Source organism: Zootoca vivipara, chromosome 8, assembly GCF_965207765.1.
Source record: "Zootoca vivipara chromosome 8, rZooViv2.hap1.1, whole genome shotgun sequence".
NCBI lineage: Eukaryota > Metazoa > Chordata > Lepidosauria > Squamata > Lacertidae > Zootoca > Zootoca vivipara.
Window position 1 is genome coordinate 25,542,345 of NC_142591.1, and position 22,972 is coordinate 25,565,316.

At 41.2% G+C, this 22,972-nt stretch overlaps 1 protein-coding gene across 1 annotated transcript; it reads right to left on the reverse strand.

The window, feature by feature from the left end:
- Positions 1–570: 570 nt before the first annotated feature.
- On the reverse strand, positions 571–21,999 carry SLC35B3 (solute carrier family 35 member B3). The gene is made up of 10 exons (XM_035125525.3): positions 21,861–21,999; positions 16,327–16,582; positions 14,313–14,434; positions 12,846–13,000; positions 11,007–11,114; positions 7,791–7,888; positions 6,919–7,011; positions 6,322–6,433; positions 3,242–3,311; positions 571–1,668 (listed from the first exon to the last, which is right to left on the reverse strand). The coding sequence occupies exons 2-10, from the start codon at positions 16,525–16,527 to the stop codon at positions 1,518–1,520; spliced, it is 1,110 nt and encodes a 369-aa protein (XP_034981416.1). The 5' UTR covers positions 16,528–16,582; positions 21,861–21,999; the 3' UTR covers positions 571–1,517.
- Positions 22,000–22,972: the final 973 nt, after the last annotated feature.

Genomic DNA, 22,972 nt, shown 5'->3' on the forward strand with positions numbered 1-22,972 from the left:
TGAATGTGCATCTATGTAAATAGCTTCATGTAGCTTCATGCAGACACAAAATGTCATCTTCTCCTTTTGGAGTTGGAAAATCTGTGGCTTTCCAGTTTTTCTGGCCTCCATCTCTCATCAGCCCCTACCAGCATGGCTAATGGTGAGGGATTATGTGATCTGTAGTTGAACAACTGGAGAGCCATAGGTTCCTCATCTCTGGCATAAGCTAAGAAGAAAAGAATCTGGTAAAAGACAAAACCACACCTGTTTTGAATATCTGGATACAGTACTGCAGTGACTGTAACAACTCATGAGATTATAAACCAATGTCAGGATTGCCTATATTTTTCAGTTGCAACCCAAGGAAGTGAAAACTGGGATTATGTGCAGCGTTTAGCACCCTGCGAATTTTCATATTTGTTTAAAAGAAACTTCTAGCTCCTAAGTCTATATATAGGCTTAAATGTGTTAAGAAGTTAAAAGGGAAAGCTAAGTTAAGTAACAGGTAAAAGTTTGGCACGAACATTCTACATAACTATAGTTCCCCATGATTTGCAGAGGCACAAGGAAAAATGTAAAACAAGCAAATACACACATGTGCAGAATTTATTCACGTTGCGGAATTCAGCTTTTCATGGCACAGAATTTGTTAAAGTGCACAGTGTAGAAAGCGCTCCACTGAACGAGCCCATTTCTAAGCTAATTACAATATGCAATAATCAAAGTAATCCACCCTCCACTCTTTTAGCTACTTTCCCTGGTCCCACTCATTTCATTACAATATGGAGAGGTAGCAAGGAAATGAGTTGTCTGGTGCATTAAGACCTTCTTTAATTGATACTTTAATGTGAAGGATCATTCCTTAAGAATCAACGAGAGAGAGAAAATGCATAGACAGGAGGCTGGTTCCTTTAAACGTGTCTCAAAGCCATCCACTTTAAGAGAATTTCATTTTGCTTTTTCCTTTGGAAGAAAACCTTCAATACCAAAAACAATGGGAATAGAAGCTTTAAGACTTTTTTTTAATAAAAAAATTGAAAAAATAAAAAAGTTATGGCATAATTAAAACCTTGCTGGCATAACCTTTCTGTTTAGTCAATCAGGTTCTGATTAGTGTCTATCTTGTTTCAAAACAGTGTTACATTTAAATAAACCGATCCCAACAATAAAACACAAAGACCCACTTGATTTCAAGAGCAGCAGCAATTAAAATGCCCATATCAATCACACACACCCTCTCCTATGTGCCCTATTTGGAGTGAAGATTTCAACAGCTCACACGAGAACCACTGTCCCTCAGAGCCCATCGTCAAATGCCATTATCCAGACCGGGCCCCCGCACAGGATGAGACCTGAGCGCTTCCAAGAGAGGGTTTTCACAGAGACGCTGGTGTCCGCCCTCTGCAACTCGACGAAATGCCTTTGACTCCTTTGGTTTTAGTATCATTCCCTTTGGAAAACAAGTCAACTGGAGACTATTGCAATGAAGTAACAGAAACAAACAGTCCAGCGCAAGACATGGCACAAGCCACTGTCTACACCGTTTGGGACAACGTCCTTGTCTGTTTTTCTTCGGTACATTTATTCCAGAGACTGCGCACTGAAGTGAGTCTGAGTTTATCCATGTTCTTGCTGTAAACATTGAGGAATATACCAAGGACAACCAGCAAGCCTGACCACACGTACCTAAAATGGAGAAAGAGGGGTGGAGTAACACATTAGCAACTGTATGTATGTATGGCAAGGGTCTTGTAGGGAGCAAAGCAGTAGTCCCAGAATTTAAAATTGAATTTGTAAAGGAGTGGAGGAATATGGTAGACCTAAAAAATTAGCTTCCTTAAGTATTCATCTGCCCCGGTAGCTCAAGTCAGTAGAGCTGAGACTCTTAATGTCAGGGCTGTGGGTTCAAGCCCCATGTTGGGCAAAAGATTCCTCCACTGCAGGGGGTTGGACCAGATGACCCTCGCGGTCCCTGCCAACTCTGTGATTTATAATGCACCTTCTAATTTCCATATAGCAAGATGGATTTGTATTCTCTCTGAAACCAAGGTTTCCATTTATTTATTTCTCATGTCAGTTCACTGCTATTACGAAATGTGCGTTTTCCAAATTTCGTGAGAACTAGGACATGTTTTCGCTCTAAAAATTGGGTGCACACTTCGCTGTTATACCTATAAAGGTTTATTCTTAGTGACAATAAGCACTGCCTGCCTTCTAAGCATCCCAACTGCTGTGTAAGGGTCCTGGAAGGAAGGATGCCACACAGAAAAAAATGAGGCAGCTCCCTATGAAAGGGGTGGGGGTGGGGAGAGAGACTGAGCCCCCCCCCATCGTACCTGGTGGAGAGGTGGGGCAACATTATCAACCCCAGTGAAGACTGATTAGGAGATAAGAAGAAGAAGAGTTTGGACTTGATATCCCACCTTTCACTCCCCTTAAGGAGTCTCAAAGTGGCTAACCATCTCCTTTCCCTTCCTCCCCCACAACAAACACTCTGTGAGGTGAGTGAGGCTAAGAGACTTCAGAGAAGTGTGACTAGCCCAAGGTCACTCAGCAGCTGCATGTGGAGGAGCGGGGAAGCGAACCCGGTTCACCAGATTACGAGTCCACCACTCTTAACCACTACACCATGCTGGCTCCCGAACACATAACAAAGCACACATCTTCTTTGGGTGGGGCCTTAATTCATTTTAAAAGTCCGTTTACATTTGTGATGGCATATAATTTTGGGGTTTCTGGCAAACAATGTAACAACCTCCCACTTATAGCCATGTATCAAATTAATTTATCCAAGTGCCCCTTAGTTCTGTTCTTGGTTCTGTCCTTCATGTCTTAAGCTCATGAGTCAAGGATGGAAGAAAAGGGGAAAACAGAAATCCCACTGTGGGTGTAGCAAAGCATAGGCTTGCTTATGTGGTGTAATGGTTAGAATGCAGGACTAGGACATGGGAGACCAGAGTTCAAATCCCTACTTGATCAGGAAGTTCAATGGGTGACCTTGGGCCAGTCACTAACCCTCAGCATTGTTGCAAGGAGAATATGGAGAATGGGAGAGCCATCTATGCTGCCTTGGGCTCCTTGGAGGAAAGGTGGGATACAAGTGGAAAATAATTAATAAATAAACAATCCTTGCAGGTGGGCCATATATTATCAAAAATATATATATATTATAGGATGCGTTCGTGAATACATTTAAATCACAACATTATATACATTAGGTTACATTAATTAAAGTCAAAACATGTAGGTGGATACTTACTGGAATGTAAATGGCTTTGCAAAAAACAGAAAAGAAAGTACAATTGTCATTGCTTTTCTTCCTGTTGTGACTGAAGGAAAACAAGTCCATTAAACATTTGTCCCATCCCAACTAGAAATACAGTTTCAGTGCACCAGAACAGAAGCGTCATGCAAAGGATGGCAAACGCGTAATTACGACCTCGCGCCTTACTGCAGCTTGCATTTACTTGCAATAGACTGACATCATGGCCCCCAATACAGAGAAAGTTAGCTGCAATTTCAGCTCCACCCAAATGAACGGCTTTTAAGTTAGGTATCACCAACTTATTCTATTGTTTTCACATTTGATTTATTACTAATCTTCTCTGGATTTAGAGGGGTGGTGGTCACATGGGTGCCACAGTGCGTGGTCTATCGAACGCAAAGCATCAAGGTAAAGTTATTCCAACAATAACTTTATCAACATTCACCAGGCTGCAGACACAATATAAAAACCATAACTCTTTAAAAAAGAAAGATTAAAAAACCCGCTTGATCTAGAGCTCTGATCAAAGCTGGAAAAAAGTTCTCTCAGCTGGCATGATGATGTGCAATGCTTGAAGGTGCTTCTACAGGGGTACCAATGTTTTGGATACATGGTCGCCCAGAGGTGGTGAAGAAAAGGAACCAGAGAGACCAAAATCATTGCATGAGATCTCGTGTGTTTAACTACATAATATGGGCTTTAAATTTGTAGATCATTCAGCAAAAGGTTTAGTTGCTTAATCAATGGGGAACCAATTTTAATTGACAAGAGTACATTTTCATCGCCGAGGTTTCCAGTTGTATTCTTTACGCTTGTTTTGGTCATGATTCATTATTGCAATAGGGATTTTTTTTATATAAAAAAATGCATTAAAGGTAGTTTGCCTAACTGTGAGTGGTAAGGTTTGGTTCTATAATAAACTGCAAGTCTCTTCCTTCCTTCAGTATCTCAAAATGGCACCTACTGTCTAACCGATTCAACTGATTAACTGGGGGGAAAGGCAGATGATCAATCTATCAACTGGGTCGGTTGCTCTAATAAATCTTTCAGCATTGCTGGCTGGTTACTACAGCTCCAGTCCATGGCAAGCTCCTCATCCCCAGCACCTTTAGGCATCTATACAACCAAGCAGACTTCACAGGGTCTATGACTGTGCATGCTGGAATTCCCCTGCAGGCACAACAAGGTCAGCAAATTATGTTGCTCAGGCTGCCTGTCAGTCTTCAGCTTTAGCAGAAGATTTTGTAGTTATGAAGCCCTTTTTATAGGGCGGCTTATCAGCCTTTCACCATACCGTATATCTGTCTCATTCTGCCACAATCCCCTGCAATGAAATAATATGCAGCAGTAACACAGAACTTTTTTCCCCTTCCTTCTTCAATGGATAGCCAAAGCACTTCTTTATGGATGCGTTAAATATTTTATTCCCATTTTATAAAAAATGAAAAATGGAGGCACGAGAAGGTGAAGCGATCTGTCCAAGGTCATTCGGGTGTTTGTTGCTAGAACTAAAAATGAGAGCTGGACATTAATTGGGGAGGAGGAGACTGTTCCTCCTATTTATGCTAAAAATAATAATAAAAAAAATAAAGCATTTTCCCCCCAGGTCTCTTAACTGCATTTACCTAATGGCAGGGCTCAATGAAGGCTGACAATTGGGCAGCCTAATCCCACACTTTAGCTGCTGTGGTCTAAAGTGGAGACTTGTATAGCTGCCAAAACTGCATCCTCTGCTGGACAAATGGAGCAGTAATATGCAGCATTGGCCTGTGTGCCATTTAAACAACTATACTGCAGCATGCTTGGCGCTGGCACCAGTCAAAGTGACCGCAAAAGCCTTCAGAAACAATCAGGCAGATGGCAACCCTTTGTATCCTTGCTTACACGCTCCTTTCTAAACAGCTTTGCATATACAGCTGCTTCCAGGGAAGGCTGAAGTTGGAGATCCTGTGACTCTTCTAGATGTGTCTGGACCTCACCTCCCATGAGCCCTGACCACTGGCCATGCCAGTGGGGGCTGGTGGGGGCTTGGAGCCCAACATCTTGGGTGTGTGTGTAAATGATCCTTTTTAACTTCTCTGTCCTAGTGCAGGCACAGACTCCTTGCCTCTGGACCTAAAGATGCCTGGAAATGTTTCCAGGGGAGCAGAAACATTTCTTTTTCCGCTGGACTATAGGGTACAAGGCCGAGTGACCCATCTACTCACCAGTGCAACAGTAGGCTATCTGGTCCAATGTGGGTCATTTGATCATTCTATCCAAGTCTACTATGCTGTCAGGGGAAATTCTTGGATATGGATTTAAAGTAATGCAACATGTGCTTTTAATATACAAAGACTAGCCCCAGAAGTCTGTTTGATGTACTGTTCTAAAATAAATTTTATTAAGGTTTATAGAGAAAAAGTTAAAGCTTAATACCTTATCTCCCCCCCCCCCAAACCAAGAGTTTTATCTGCTTGATAGATGTGTCTAGGATCCTTCTAGAGCTTTTCACCCCACCCCCTTTCTAAGGTTAATATTTGGTCCCACCCACCACCAAATTAATTCCAGTATTGATTCTGAGAACATTTTATCATGCCTGTATAACAGAGCAGTGAATGTAATGCTACTGAATTGACAGAATTCTTATTCGTATATAATTGGAATCCTGTTGAAGTAAGGAAAAATGAAAGACACCCCCCCCCTCCCCAATTTACAGTCGAGGAGCTTAGAGATGTTATAATTTAATCATTTCTTTTTCTCTACCTCATTTGCTTTTATACACATTTCTTTTCCATTTAATACATATCTGCCGTGCATTTTTGAATTGCAAATGTGGTGGAAGGTGACATTTACCTCTGCTGCAATGATCTATGTATTTGCGCAAGCAGTCTTGTAGGTGGGAGCATTGGATCAAAACAAAAAAAGCGCTACGTATCTAAGACACACTACCCCTCACCACATGAACCCATTGAACCATTTACAGAACAAAAGAACAGGAGTCGGAGCAGAAATAATGTACAAGCTTTATCCCAAATCAGGTTTTTTTTAATTCAATTCTTCTATTAAAAAATGAACTAAAAAATGAACTGTACCTGTTACAGCTAAAAGAGCTCCAAAGATTTTAATCAGGGCTAGGACAAAAGAGATTCCAAAATAGCCAGTCAAGGAGAACAAGAACGCGTAGCCGTATGTTTGAACCGGGTGCTGCAGGAACAAAACAAAACATTAAACGGAGGAAGATGCAAGACAAAACCCGAGATACCGCAAAATGAAATACATGCCTTTAATCAACTGCCCGAACCAAAGTAACAAAATGTTAAATCACTCACGATTTTATTTATTCTTATTGGAAAATTGAGAAAAGTCCTGATGAAATGATAAAAAAAAATACTCCTGGACTTTTCGAAGAATAAAAGTAATTTCTGATGAGGCTGGGTACATATACCCAAGTCAATGGATCGGAGAATCAACTTTATTGCACATTTGTTTGTTTGTTTATTTATTTATTGCGGTATTTATAAACCACCAACTCACAAGAAAAGTATCAAGTGCAGTGAAAATCATCAAAGCGTCATAAAAAAAATGTTCAAGCAGGAATGCAAAGCCTAGTAATGTGATTTGGTCAAAAATAAGCTAATAGCACATGAATGGAAAATCACACTTTTTTAAATGGAAAAAAAATTATTTACCTTTGAGCAAAATGTTACTGCAGGGGTTAAGCCACTAGTGCATGTCAGTCCCAATAAAATATACAGGAAACCTATTGAATAGGAATACAAAACCTGGAATAGTTACAAAAACAAATTATTTTAATCTTGTGGTATTTTTAAAACGTCATCTATATTGTGTGCTCTATGAGCACATCTCTTTGCTGGAAGAATGTAATCTCTTTTGAAAGTTACGTTTTTCAAGTCTAATACAGGCAATAACCTCAGATATTAGCTTCTGGGTGACTTGCTTGATAAACACGCCTCAACTGGCAACTGATATACACTTACAAGGTGATTCTCTGGTTAACAGCTCTGCCGTTTTATACAGCCATGTTCCGAATGATAGTTACAGTTATCATGAATTAAATGGCAATTGCGTGCATTGGCCTTACCCACGTTACACAGCAGTAGTGGCTGGTTGTAAAGACAAATCTTTTAATTTTCAATAAAACTCTGTCTGAAGTTGCACTCCGGTCTCTTATTTTTAAATTCACAGTTTCTCTTGCCATTAACTTAGGCCCGAGCAACAAATTTCCACTATTGCCAACAACCAGACAGGACTAATCCTGTACAGGCAACCCTCCATTTACGTGGGGGTTATGTTCCGAGGCACCACACGCTAAAGTGAAATCGCGTATATTTGAAACACTGTTGACAAAACCGGAAAACACTCTGTTCCACCCCTGCCCCACCCCATTCCTCAGTGTTTTTGTGATGTTTTCAAGTCACTTCTGGGTTTAGTGCAATGCACATTTTTAAATCTCGGCTGACTTAATAGTAGACAGAAATAGAACAGAACTCCGCCCCACAGCTCCCATAGCTGAATGAAATTATAGAAGGGGAACATTTACCATTTCAGAGTTGGAGCCATTGTGCAGCTTCATAGCCTTTTCCTGCACGTTTCCTATAACGGCGTCTGCACAGAGGGCAAGGGATATAAGGACCACACCTTCAAGGAATCCGAAAAGGACATAACATAAAACAAAGCAATAGATTATACTCTAACTTTATGGATAGAATTCACTGTTGCATTAAGGGAATTGTTCTGTCAGAGCGAACGTTTTTGTCTGCCAGATCGAACTCTCTCTCCTCCTCACCAAAACTGGAATTGTCTCATTTGTGCAAGTGGGATGTCACAAATAAATATCGCCCATGGTTCTGCCGATGTAGAACTATTGGGAGTCATAGGTGCCAACTTCCTGGGGCCCTGGGTGCCGGAGCGCCGACAAAGTTCCCCATGAAGGGGTCGCGTACCCACAAAATTCTGTGCCAGGGTCATGGGGCCAATTTGGCACTCCTGATTGGAGTTTAGAAAACAAAACAAGGGCTATACATTCTCTTATTCTTTGCACTTTTAAAAATCTGTGTAAGGCACGCTTTTTACATATGATGCAAAGAACAACACAAAAGCAACCATATTCTCCATTTTGATGGGGAAAGAGTAGAAGAGAAGACAAACATTTAGAGGGATAGACTTTGCAATATATATTATTTCCAGATAGCAAAAAAGAAGAAGCAACAACTGCTTGACATGCAACAACATTTTAAACATTTTAAATCAATCAAATCAATTAATTAATAAAATTAACAGAATTTGTATTGCTGCATATTTAGGCTTATTGCGTTTCCCATTTTAATACACAACATTGCTTACCATGTTCTTCAATACTATTAAAAGAGCCTTAAATCTAATTTTCCAGCCTTTGATGGACACAATATGGGTGATACTGTTCACACATCCGATACTTTAAATTCACTCAGCTTTTATGCTTCTAACATACAAAAATTACAAGTTCCGTTTAACCTCAAAGCTCAGTTTTGTCTCCTTGGGCAAAAGCTGTCACATGTAAATAGATTTGCCCTTGACAATGTGAATGTTTAAAGAATTTTGATTAAATTATGCAACTCAAAAAATGCTTCAGCTAAGAATAATACAAGCTTGAGTGTAAATGCTTCCACAACAATTTGATTATAAACTAGTGAAAGGAAATCTAATATTATTTAGTGACCAGGAACTGGGCTGCATGCACTGCAAGGCAAGTTAAGAAATTGACATTGTGACTGACTTATGAAAACTTTATTTCAGCACAATGACAGCAAAACATTTTGCTTGAGACACATAATTTTTTAGCAGGACCCAAGGCAAATTGGAACACAATGGCCTTACTGGGATGTCAACAAAACCATAGCTTAGTGACGAGATCAAGCTGCAGTCTGTGCTGCTTGCTCACACAATTACAAGGAAGAATTTTGAAGCATTTGCTTAGGTTTGAAGTTGACTTGTGTTGTTAATATTAGCCACCGTTGACAATGCAATAAGCCACAGTTAAGCAGAAACAAAATTGAACAGTTCTGAATTCCTTGTGGAGGAGGGACAAAGGGCAGAGTTTAACCTCAAGGCTTGTTTTGATTTGTTCATATCATGCTAAACTAGAAGTCAGTGCAAGGGTGGGTAACCTTAAGGTTCTTCATATTCCCCCACTTTGACAGGTGGGCATCTCCACCCATCATAATGACATCAGCTGAGTTATCCCACACACCTGTTAAAGGTGGTCCATGGGGTTGTGGGAAAATAGTGACTTCATGGCACTACTTCCCCATGGATAACTTTTCCAGCCAAACCAAGCAGGCTTGAACTTGGCTGAGGAACTTGGCCAAGTAGCTCAATCAGCTGCCACTCTACCTGCCCCACCTATGACATTGGGGGAGAGCAGGTAGGTGCCATTTAGGGGGAATGATCTGGTGGGTTATATTTGGCCCACAGGCTGGTGGTTGCCCAACCCTGGTTTTAGTGTGACATCTGAACCGGCAGATTGAATTCCCTGCTGTAGCATTAACGTTATTTATTTACACCCTACCATCCATGTACACAATGCTTTAAAGCACAAGCGAAGAAAGGAAACCGACTCCCCGTTCTCCAGGGAATTTACATTTATATTTGGACAGTGGCAAAACAGATGAAGGGCCAAGGCCAACATAAGAAATATGAGCAAATGCAGTTTACATAAACGTCATTGCAGCTGGGCATGAAGACTGGGGGTTAAAGCAAAAACTTCAGAGAAAAGGGAGGACACCTGGCACCATCCCTACAAGTTCAGGCTACTTTATTGTACTGATCCTTGGATTATAGGTTCCTCCTTCTATCTCCTAATGGGTTGACAATTCATTTCTCTTAAAAAAAATATCATCCTGATAAAAGTAGAAATATACAAGCCTGTTGCATTACAACTGGTAGTAAAGTAAAACCCTGGTTATAATTACTCAAGAGTCCTAAACACCATTTCTCTCTCTCTCTCTTTTTTGTACAGCAAATACACACATGTAGAAACCAGCAATAATATTAAGCACTGAAGGAAAGAGATGGCTTTACATAGTTGGTTTTTTTTGGAAACAGACATATGGGATCAGCTTTGCCCTAATAGTTTCCTGCTTCATTAGGTATGCATCTTGTAAAGGTCGTGGAGTTCGACTGCTATTCAGCAAAGGGTTCCGCTTTACAGATCTCATTTTCCCGACTTTTTATTTTTTATTCTCCACATAGAAAATTGCATGCAAAAGTATATTCCCAGGCTGACTGCAAGTGAAGTATTGAATAATCAGGAAAAGTCTAATTTAAAATTGAAATTTTAATTAAAAAATAAACCTAGGATGCAATATGGAAAAGTACAGCATTCTGTTATACTGCGAGCAGAATGCAAAGGGGTATATGGCTGGCTGGCATTCCTTCAGGGGAATGGGTTCCAAACCTGACCTCTTCAACCATTATGAAAACAGCGTTTTCTTTTTCTTTGGTAAAATCAACAAGGAGGTTCTCCTTCAGAAGCTCTACAGAAATTTTCTCAGTGGCTGTTAAGGCATAGCCCTAATTCTAGATCCATAATCCTAGATCCACTGGGATGAGAGAGTTAGGACATGGCAGATCTCCAGCTCAGCCAAGCAGGTTCCCAGTTCAGCTGGCCTATGCCAGTGTACGACCCCCACCCTGGCTCAGCTGGAGATATGCCAATTTTCCTCTGCAAAAACACATCAATTCCTATCAGAGTATGAATTTCCATTAAAGATTTTACCTGTTAAGTCAAAATTCGGTGCAATGGTGCTGTCAGCTAGAGTAAACCATATTAAGCCCAAGCTCATGCACACCGCAGCAGAAACGTCTGCAATATTGTAACGTTTTCCTGTGCAGGAAAGAAGGGAGAAGTTGACACCATGCAATGATGGAAGATTTAATTCTTCAGTTCATTTGGTACTGAGTGCACAGCAAGTAAACAAATATTCAATTCACTGCCTAACTCAAGCTCTTGGGGCCAAATCCTAAATCTCATTATCAACCTTGTTGCTGCTTCAGTGTGGTCTTTTCCCACACTGGTGCAGTAACATACATAATAAAAAGAACCAATGGAAGGCTTGGATGGAGTTACACACTGCGTCAGTGCACCCCCTTCCTGGGAGCCCAGAGTACACTCATCCTTTGGATCCTGAACGCCCTGGAACACAGACGTTTTGGCTCCCGAACGCCGCAAACCCGGAAGTGATTGTTCCAGTTTCCAAACCTTCTTTTGGAATCCGAATGTCCAACAGGGCTTCTGATTGGCTGCAGGAAGCTCCTGCAGCCAATCAGAAGCCGCGCTTTGGTTCCCAAATGTTTTGGAAGTCGAACGGACTTCTGGTACGGATTCCATTCGACTTCCAAGGTACGACAGTACTGGCATGAGAAGCATCCTTTGTCTCCATGGTACGTACATTTGCATGTGGATACCAAAATTTTGCAGGTGGTATGTTTCACCTCCCATTCTAGATGCTTTAAAGGTTTTAAGAAGTGCTGAGCCTAGAACAGGCATCCCCAAACTGCGGCCCTCCAGGTGTTTTGGCCTACAACTCCCATGATCCCTAGCTAAGAGGATCAGTGGTCAGGGATGATGGGAACTGTAGTCCAAAACATACGGAGGGCCGAAGTTTGGGGATGCCTGCCCTAGAATGTTCAGTTTAACCGGTAAAGAGGATTTCAAGTCTGAAATCAATCTCTGAAATCCAACTTCATTATCATTAAGTAAACCAACAATTATTGCTACTGTTTTCAGCTGTTTCACTCCACCATAACCAAATTCAAAAAAAACTAGCCAGCTGCACTAAAAGCAGCAGAATGCCAATTCAAAATGAGGTTTTCCTAGGTTTCCCATAGAGTAAAAATAACCCATATAAGTGAGCCTCTCCCCATCAAATGAAAGCAGTAGCACCTTGGGGATTTCATGAATAGAGTTAGTAGATAAATTATTCTAGGCTCAGGCAAGAAATGTCAAACTTTTTCAAAGTGAAGCTGCCACCACGAGCCTTCCCAAAAGCATTAACAAGACTCAACCCTGCAATGTTAACTTTTATTCAGTGGCTGAGGTGTAGTATGATCAGCACAAAAAAATGAAGGCTCTGGTCATATCCTTAAAGAAACAAAAAGACTGCCTTATTTGCCTCTCCTCCCCAAAAATAATTCAACAGAACAACACAATTATACCCACTTTCACCAAACTGTGCGCGTGTGTGAGAGAGAGTAATGGAGGAATATAGGTCTCAAGAGACACTCAATGCAAGTTCAGATAATAATTCTGCCTCAATTACCAGCTATCTACATTTCGGACAGTGTAAATCAGGAATGCAACAAAAATAGTTTCCCAATCACATTCTAAGATTCTCCACCCTACACATTGCTTCTAGGCCTCCTTTGCAGTTTTGTTTTGATTCATTTTGGTTATTGACTCAAATTCAAAATCAATCCAGGATTTGAAAGTAACTAAGACCTCTACAGTGAGGCAATGGATAGAGAGGGTTTAGGGAAGAGAAAATGAACCATTGCTGGGTCTTTGCAAGTTTATTTTCTGAAATGAATAGCATTCAATAGCAAGAATAAGGCATACCTTGTATAAAGACTCCTCCTATCATAACTGGGATCAGTTTACAGCACTTGAAGATTACTTGTGTAGGATAATTCAGATATCCTAAGGAGGTATTTGATAAACCCATTGTCCCCACTGTTAGAAAAGCTATTATCATGTAGGTTTTGCCTGGGATCCTGGAAAATATAAATGAAGCTCTGTATTGGGGAGCAAATGTCAACACTAAAAGAGAGGCTTTAATATTGTGGCACGTAAAGCTTATTTATCAAACTGGTGACTTTTCATGGAATTCAAAATAGTGCTGAAATATGAATTTATTATTTATTTAATTAGATATAACAAACCAGAAAACCTAACTACTGTAATATCATTTACTGACACTATGTTGGCGATTTATTCTATTTTACAACGGAAGATCTAAAAGCATGATGTTTCATGTCTTTCATTCATTGTCCTACATAGACATGCAGAATACAGTGGTACCTCTACTTACGAATAACTCTACTTACGAATGTTTCTTACGAATGTTTCTACTTACGAATGGAGCTCCGTCCGCCATCTTGGATGCGGTTTAGATAGGATTTTTTCTACTTACGAATTTTTTCTCCCAATGCATTCCTATGGGATTCGACTTACAATTTTTTTCTACTTACGAATGTGCGTTTGGAACACATTAAATTCGTAAGTAGAGTTTCCACTGTACAACATATTCTGTACCATTCAGTGGGATTAATCCAAAATAACTGCCCTGAGAACAGTGACTTTCCTGTAGGTTCAGATAATATAAAACCTCAAACCCCTGAACTCTACTTACTAAACAGCCCTAGAAAATTTTTTTCCGCCCAAAGAAGAGTTGGAATATCAACAGCCCACTTTCTTTTCTGAGTGGCCTTTGGACTGAACTGGAAGGCTGCTCCTACAGGTCTTCCAGATTTCAGGAGTAACTTCTTAGGAGTTACTGGATGGGAGATCTGTGATCTGTAAGGTCTGCTTCATGGATGGAAGCTTCCCATTCAGTCCATTGGATCCTAGTCTTTTTGCAGGAGTTTCCATTGTAACACTACTCAAATTTAGAAACTCTGGAATCAGCTGACATCTAGCATGTGATGTGAACAGATTATAAAAGCCACAAAGAAAAAACGATTCTTTTCCAGTATAAAATAAATGAGAAATGTATGCATCTGTTGCTATGCTTTTATTAATTTTAAAATTTGTGCCAATTAAGTGATCTTAAAGTAACTCCCCACATTAAGAGGGGAGGGAGAGAAATTCTACTTCATGGTCATTTTTCATTGGGCTGACAACTCCACAAGTCGACACCATGGGCATTGTCATGGAATCTCACTAAATCAGACAAAATGTTTAGAAAAAATATTTGACTGATTTCTGCCCCAATTCAACTTCACAAATCATTTCTGGTAAAATAGTTAATCAAATTTAACCCACATAATAATCTGAAAAAGTAAGACAATATAGATAATGTCATACCGTCTCCTTTTGTCCTGAATAAGCTGTAGTTCTATAAGTCCAAAAATGGAATAAAACCCAAATTGCACTAATGTAAGATACCACCCAAAGGGTTTAAAACCTTCCACTGAAAATATCAGTTCCTGGAAGAGGGAAAACAGGGAAACATTATATTTAAAACATTGCCTATGTGACCATGTTGTATATTTATTACTTTTAAAATTAGACTTACTCAGAAATGTGCTTTAACATTTTTTCCCTCCCAACTTAAGAATACTGAACAGAATTATCATTAGCTTAATGAATCTGGCTAGCCATCCTGTCAAGTTAAGACGTGGTATTAATTTGTATACTCTTTTTGACTTGGTTTTAATTCATGTACTTTGTTTTTCAACATCAGTGTGAAAAGCAAGCACCAGCATTAGATATCCTATTTTGTTGGCCCATTGGGTGGGTTTTAAATTCAGAGAAATGTCCCCTTCATCTACTCACCTCTTGTGCAAGACTCCAGCATCACATAAGTACCTAAGAAAAACCCTACTTGGTGAGTCCATCTAGGCCTGCCTTCCATTTCTAAGACTGATGAGACAAATATAGGGCACAAAGGCCCACTCTCAACTCTTTGCTCCTCAGCATCTAGATTCAGACTGCTTCTTAACATGGAGCTTCCATTTGGCTATCATATAGCCATTTATGTCTCTGGATTTGTCTAAACTCCTTTTAAAGACTTCTAAGTTATTGGCCATGTGAAGAAGTTCTTTGTTTAATCCATTCTGACTCTTATCAACCTGTTTCCTTGGGTGATCCCGAGTTCTAGTGTCATAAGAGAATTTTCTTTGTCCTTCCTCTACACCATTCATAACATTATAAACTCCTATCATGCCCTCCATCCCCTAGTCATATTTCCCCCCTCAACGACAAAGCATTAAATCATTTTAAACTTTACTAAGGTGGTAAGGAGCTCCAATCCGAGGGCCTTCTTAGTAGTGGCACCCGCCCTGTGGAATGCCTTTCCATCAGATATCAAAAACCAATTATATGACTTTCTGTAGACCTCTGAAGGCAGTCCTGTATCGGGAAGCTTTTAATGTCTTAAGTCTCATGTATTCTTTTATTTTCTCATGTATTCTTTTATATTCTGTTGAAAGCTGCCCAGAGTGGCTAGGGCAACCCAGTTAAATGGGTGGGGTAAAAGTAACAAATTATTATTACTATTTTCATTACCCTTTGCTACACCTTTTCCAGCCGGTGGTATATTTTTAGAGATGTGGCAACCAGAAGCGTACACATTATTCAGTGTGTTATTCCTATCAATCTGTTATGGGCACATTTTACTGGTGTTTTCTTTTAAATCTCTTTCCCTAATACTGTAACCTCAGACATGGCTTTGGGAGATTTTACTGAAGCTGCACACCAATTTGATGTTTCCATTCCATACACCAAGATCCCCAAATCTAATTCTTGTTACTCACGGCCGGTTCAGACCCCATCACTGTGTATGTGAAGAAGACAAGACAACAGGTCCCAAGTTGTGTCTTGCCAGCTGAAGCTAAGATCTGGGTCTGGCAAGATGGAAGACATCTCATGGTTCTACTGCCCTCAAGACATTCAAGATGATGGTAGTCTGGGAGAGGACATTCTCACCGACAGCGCTTAAATTGTGGGACTGCCTCCCCAAAGAGGTGTGTGTGTGTGTTGCATCTCCGCTATCTTGTTTATATGCTTTCTTTGATGAAGACACACCTTTTCACCCTGGACTTTGACAACTGACACTTCGACATTTTTAGGACCCACCCTACTCTTGTGGCTGTAATTTGTTTTAAGCTGTTTTCGATAATTGCATTTTCAAACTGCTGTGGCCTATCATGAAACCTTTGGGTGACGGGCAGGTAACAAATTAAGTAACAGTAGAAAATAAGCCCTCATATCTGCATCAAGCCACTACAGATTACAATAGAATTTTATTGAGTAATACATTATTCTGAAGAAGAGAACACAACAAACATTACCATAAACAGTGAATTACGACACTTACCTGCAGATATCCATAAATAAGATAAAACAGAAATACTCCAGAAACGCAAATGAAAAACTGGGTAGCCTTGTTAAATTTGCTGAGATTAATGCCTAGGACAACTACATCATCTACTGATTTGATGTGTGGTGACATAGCTTGGGACTTTGAAGGTACGCTGATAGAAACATACTTCCGAGAGGAATTGAATTTCAGATCCATAATTCCTAGCTTGCTGCATTCGGTGGCGATGGAATCTTTGATGTTTGTTTGAAAGCTGGAAGAAACAAGTTTAGACTGAATCATGACAGCGTTCAAATGAAAACCACGACAGCCCCATATTCCAAGCACATTTTTTAATTTTAATTGAATCAATCTAAATTGTAGAAGGATTTTTTAAATTCCATTATTATGGAAACCACCATGCCGACTGGTGCATGCTTGTTTACTCTGTCGGCATGGTGGTTTCTATAATAACAATAATAATAATGGAATTTCTATATGACTAAAATCTTTGATCCTGATTCTACAGAGGCAGCAGAATTAACTTAAGACTATAGGTAGGAAATTTGACAATTCCCAATTTTGTTGGCTAAACTTGACACAGCTGCTTAACAATCAAGCTTCAACAAATGTGAAGCCAGCACACTTCCCTTTTCTTGAAATTCAAGCACATCCACCTTGGATTCGCTAAAAAGGTGGGGGCAGATTTAAGATCAGTTATAATTTTGGCTGCCTCAGCCATCTTTCTGTTAAAATACACTTGCAGCAGGGGCATCCCATGTGCCCCCATAGTTGCTGGATAGAGAGAGTTCCCTGCTCTGCTACTATAAAATGGTATTCTTAATTTGTGAAACCAAAACGATGTGCACATTCTCATCTGTGAGTACAGGATAAACAATGAGAATTTAAACATTGTTGTATACTACCTTTCTTGCAAGGTGTTTTGAGTAAAAGAAACAGGTTAGAAAGTAAGGAACTATATAGGTATGTATTATGCAAGAAAAAAATGTATTTATTAAACAGAATGCCTAGCTGGATTTGTCAGTCATACACTGCTTCAAAACACTTAATACAGTAATTGCTAACTGTGTTACACGACGAGGTTTCCTGTTTTGCACCTTCAGGCTAAATATACTGCTCAGTCAATGCTCTCTAAAAGTTCCGACCAGCAGCTTAGCTAGGAGTTAGTAATTAATTTTCATTTGCCTGGATAGACTAGTAAAATGCAACTTTACGCATTTGGAGATTATCTATGGAAGTATGCCCTTTATAGTTCTTTACTTTGTGGTAAGTGTTTCTCCACCTAAGAGAACATTCCCCCAATAAAATGGATCCAAGTGGAGATTGCTACTGCACAAAGCTTGTGCTGTGTGAGCCTTCAGCGTGTGTTGACATCGCAATGCTTACAAACTCATATGAACGCATTACCGCTATGCTTATTCACTCCCATGCTTTCTTCCTTTCTTTTTTCCAGAGTTAAGATCACAAGTTGCCAAACAAATCCTCAGCTGTTCTTTCAAAAACAAGGCACACCGACCTTTTCATTTGCGGATGTGCTAAACTGACAGCTGCCATTGATGATTAAATAATGGATCTCTTGAAATGAGCACACATCTTAATAGAACATGTATCAACACATTTACTCTTCCCCCAAAATCTTTTTTCACTTGTCTCCTTTGTCCTTGTCACAAGCATGCTTACTGCTTCAAAAACAGATAAATTCTCTGTGTGTGCCAAACTGGGCATAGCTCCAGATGTAAAAAAAAAAAAAAAATCAGAATACCTGTCATCTTGGATGGAGGGTTAAAAAAGTCTGATCTCATATTTCTATAAAAAGTAGAGAACAGTGCCCCCACTGGTACATTCTTAGGTTTATTATGTGATGCATCTAGGAGCACATACTTATATCAACCACATGTTTGGAGATGTGTGTGATAGAAACATACGAAGCTGCCTTGCACTGAATCAGACCATTAGTACAACTAGCTTGGCAATGTCTACACTGACTGGCAGCAGGTCTCCATGGTTTCAGAAAGGGTTCTCTTCCAGTCCTGTCCAGAAATGTAATCTGGGCCCTTTTGCCTATGACCCTTGCCCGAGAAGGGTCAGCTAATTTTTTATGGAAAAGGTGCTGGGCATAGGAATGAGCACTTTTCCCTGTGAGAGTTGACCACAAATCACTTCTGTGGCAGGGACTCTGCACAAACTCTGCACCACCTGTTGACAACACATCTTGGCCACCCTCCTTGGTCACACGCATTCCAACTTGTCAACATCCTTCTTAAATTGTGGTGCCCACAATTGGACACTGTATTCCAGGTGTGGTCTGACCGTGGCAGAATAGAGTAGCGTTAACACTTCCCTTGATCTGGACACTATAGTTCTGTTGATGCAGCCTAGAAAAGCATTAGCCTTTTTTTCTTTCTGCTGCATCAAATATCTAAAGGGCTGTCATGGAAGATGGATCAAACTTGTTTTCTCCTGCTCCAGAGGGTAGGACCCAAACCAATGGATTCAAGTTACCATACAAAAAAAAAAGGAGATTCCGACTAAACATCAGGAAGAATCTTCTGAGAGTAAGAGCTGTTTGACAGTGCAATGGACTTCCTTGGCTAGTGGTGTACTCTTTTTGGTGGAGATTTTTAAGCAGAGGTTGGATGGCCATATGTCATTGATGCTTTAACTGAGATTCCTGCATTGTAGGGGGTGGACTTGGGGTTCCTTCCAACTTTACAATTTTAAGATTCTATGAAGAGGATGCTAGCTCTTTGTATATTTTGTGTCCTGCCTCTCAACAGCAGGTGAAACATGTTTAAACAGAGATACAATTTTAACATGGTTTTTTTTGGGGGGGGGGTAATATTGTTTCTTTTTGTCTTTTGTTGTTTTTGTTGTGAGCTGTTTTGGGTGGGCATTTGCCCAGAAAAGTGGCAAGAAAATGTTTTGATTAAAAAAAACAGAGAGGCATGCAGCTCAGTGGCAACATGAAACTTATTGTCCCAATGTTTTCCCATATACACATAACAGTTGCTTGTAAGAATGTAAATGTAAGTACAAATGGGTAGTGTAAAGTGCACAAGGGCGAAGAAATCAATACTGGGCTACAATTCTAACTTATCTGAAAGGAATTCTCATAGAACTCAATCTCGCAGGTCATTTCTTAGTGTCTAGGATTCGGCTGCAAGCAAATCTTGAATATGCATTTTCCATTAAAGGTAATTTGGAACTAATGTTTTCACCAAAATATCCTCCACCATCAAATTAAGAGTTTTATACAGACATAATTCTTATTGTCCTTCCATTATGACAGGAACGTCTCAATCTGGTGTGGCTATACTGTGGCAAGGCAGAAATGGCTCTAGGATTGCCAAACACATCAACCACGACACAGTTCCTTGCTTTAACAGCTGAAAAGACAGGAATTCACCAAGTGTCCCTTTTCCCAACAAGAATATGTAGCAGTGGGCATATTTCATTCTGTTACAGTGTTGTTCAAAGGCACAATGGCCTGGTTCACAGGTCATGATTTCATGTGAATGCGGCGGCGGGGTTCCAGGGAGGAGATCAGAGGCATTTCATTCCTCCAACACTAATGGATCCTGGTGGGTCACACACACTTTGCAAAGGAGCAAACTGTTTTTCTCTTATCTCCACATCCCCCCTCCTTCCCCCTCCTCCAATCTTGCTTTGGCACTGAGATTTCAGGTAGAAATTTCATGGCAAATGCATGGGTGGAAGGATGCAAGAAAATAACTGGTAGGAAACAAGTTGTTTTCCTCCCCGCTCCTTCAACACACAAAAAGTTTGTGACCCATTCAGAATCACCTGGCGGTGGTGCAAACCCAGTTACGCAACAACAGCAACTTCTAAGCATATCTGCCGCTGCTTTACATCCCATCTTTTCCAAGAAAGAGAAGCTTATGGTGCTACCTGCTGCTCTCCCGCCCACCACACAACCCCAGTCCACTTTGACTAGCCCACTTCTCCTTTGACATCTTGCCTTGCCTTCTGCAGCTGCCATACAGCAAGGGTGAGGGAATGAAAGTCCCATTCTCTCCCAACCCTTTCAGAAAGATAAAAGCCACACCTGAATGGGTGGCTGAGGGATGGAGCCCAGGATCTCCTTCCACTTTTGCAGAGAGGACATTGCTGCCATGTGGCAGACAGGTGGAGGATAGAGCCCCGCGGCCTCTCTACCCCTCACATAAGAAAGAAAGCTAGTTGGCCTGCCTTGCCGCTGCCATGCAGATGGGCAAGGGGTGGTGCCCTTGGTCTTCTTAAGCCACAGGGGGAAAAAAGCACCATCTTTTATGCGCTTTGCAGTTTCCTCTCCTTGCACCAGCTTTGGGAAGGGAATGAATTTCTGTCATGAAATTATGAAACAGGAAATGTTAAGAGTTGCATATGAGGCAATATGCACCCTGCTTTCAGAAGTGGCTGCAGAGCTGGCCCAAGACATTTTGCTCCCTGAGGCAAAGCGGCAAATGGTGTCTCCGCGGCCAACCTTGCACAGCCAGCCAAGTTATTTTGGTGCCAAGGCAATAATAATAATAATAATAATAATGGCAATCACTTTCCCACTCAGACAGTAAGAACACAACAAATCACAAACCCATTTGCTACCTTTTCATTAAGGCAACCGAAAGCAGCTTCCTCAACTCTTCCCAATAGAAGGGGCAGCCCAGAGCCATTTTGCGCAAGTTACTCTGAGCGTAAGCTACTTATGGGTAAGTGCACCTAAGCTGTTTGCCAGGTTGATGGCTTGAGCGCACCTAGGGGTTGGACTAGCTGACCCTAGGGACCACTTCCAACTCAACAATTCTCTGATTCTACTTTCCTAGCCCCAACACTAAATCTAGAATTCCTGATTCGAGAACCTCCCTTAGGCCATCTCCAGACTGAAGCCACCCACCCCTCCTGCCCTTCTCCCCCTTTCCAAATCTGTCGATGGGAAACAGGACTGCAGGGAGGGAGAGCAGCCGCGCTGGAGCAATACCCGTTTTGTTTCTGTTTCCTTCGGAGCATAAGCTTGAAAATGCAATGCTAAATCCTTTTACACCTTCAAACAAACAAAACACAGACGATTCACACTTTTTAAATAATAATAACAATAATAATAATAATAATAATAATAATAATAATAGGGAAATCGCTTCTGTTTCTTTCAGAGCTCAAGCCTGAAAATGCAATGTTTTTAAACGGTTTAAAACAAATGCTGTTTGCAAATAAAAGGTGTGGAAAAGGAGGAAAGCCTCTGGCTGTTAAAGCAGAAGGTTGGTGGTTCGAGGCCACCCAGGGTCGGCGGTGGGAACGATTCCTGGGTCGCAGGGGGTTGGGGTTGGACTAGATGACCCTTGGGGATCCCTTCTGTGATTCTAGGGCAGCCGCGGGAGGAGGAAGCCGCAAGAAGAAACAGCCGCGGACCACCCCCACCCCACCCCGGCCAGGCGTGGCTCAGCCTCTCCCTTCCCCGCCCAACTTCGGGAGATGCCCTCCCGGAAGCGGCCCTCCCATCCCGCCGCCGCCTCCTCCCCCCGCGCCCATGCCTGTACCTGAACCCGCAGAGGCGGGCTGGATGGGGCCGTGGCGGGGAAAAGGAGCGCAGGCAAGCCGGACACCGTCGCTCCGGCCCCCGCCGCCGCCGCCGCTCCCCCTTAAGCGGCCAAAATGGCGGGGAGCGCCGAGCTCATCGAGCTGCCGTCGCCGCCGCGCGTCGGGTTGGTTGCTCGGCGCTCTTCCGGCTCGGCCTGGCGCCGCTCGCCGCGGCTTGGAAGCGGCCTTTCAAAGCTGGAGCTCGCGGCACTGGCGCTGCCTCTGCCTTGCGCGGGCGGGGCGGGCGAGAGCCACGTCGGCCCTGCTGCGCTCATCGAGCTAGACACGTTTCCAGGGATCCAGGCGCTGCTCTGTGCATGCTCCCTCCCGCCTGTCTTTCTCCACTACCTTGTTGCCGTCGTCTTCTTCTTCTTCTTCTTCTTCTTCTTCTTCTTCTTCTTCTTCTTCTTCTTCTTCTTCTTCTTCTTCTTCTTCTTCTTCTTCTTCTTCTTCTTCTTCTTCTTCTTCTTCTTCTTCTTCTTCTTCTTCTTCTTCTTCTTCTTCTTCTTCTTCTTCTTCTTCTTCTTCTTCTTCTTCTTCTTCTTCTTCTTCTTCTTCTTCTTCTTCTTCTTCTTCTTCTTCTTTGCCTTATGTTGTACTATGTATATATATATGTAGACATACACACACACACACATACATTTTTTTATTACATTTTCTGTTTTACAATTTAAAATGCTCATTTTAACATCCTTAAAATATCAGTGACTTCCCTTCTCTTTCCATGGTTCATTTTGCATATCACAAATCCTTGCATAATTTACAAAAACCAAACCGTTCAATGTTCCATTATTGCATCCATCAAAACTAATTTACACTGTTGAATTTATCTTAACGCTGCCGACGTTTTCAGGTGTACACAATTATTTCCCATATATTCAATAAACGTTTTACAATCTTCTCTAAACGTATGTTCTTACTGTTCTCTTATTCTACATATTAAGTCTGCAAGTTGCATATTTTGTCAGTTTAAGTTGCCATTCTTCTTTGGTTGGGACCTCACTCATTTTCCATTTTTGGGCTAACAAAAAAAAAAGTTTTTCAATTTTTTATGTGCTGTAAACCACCCAGA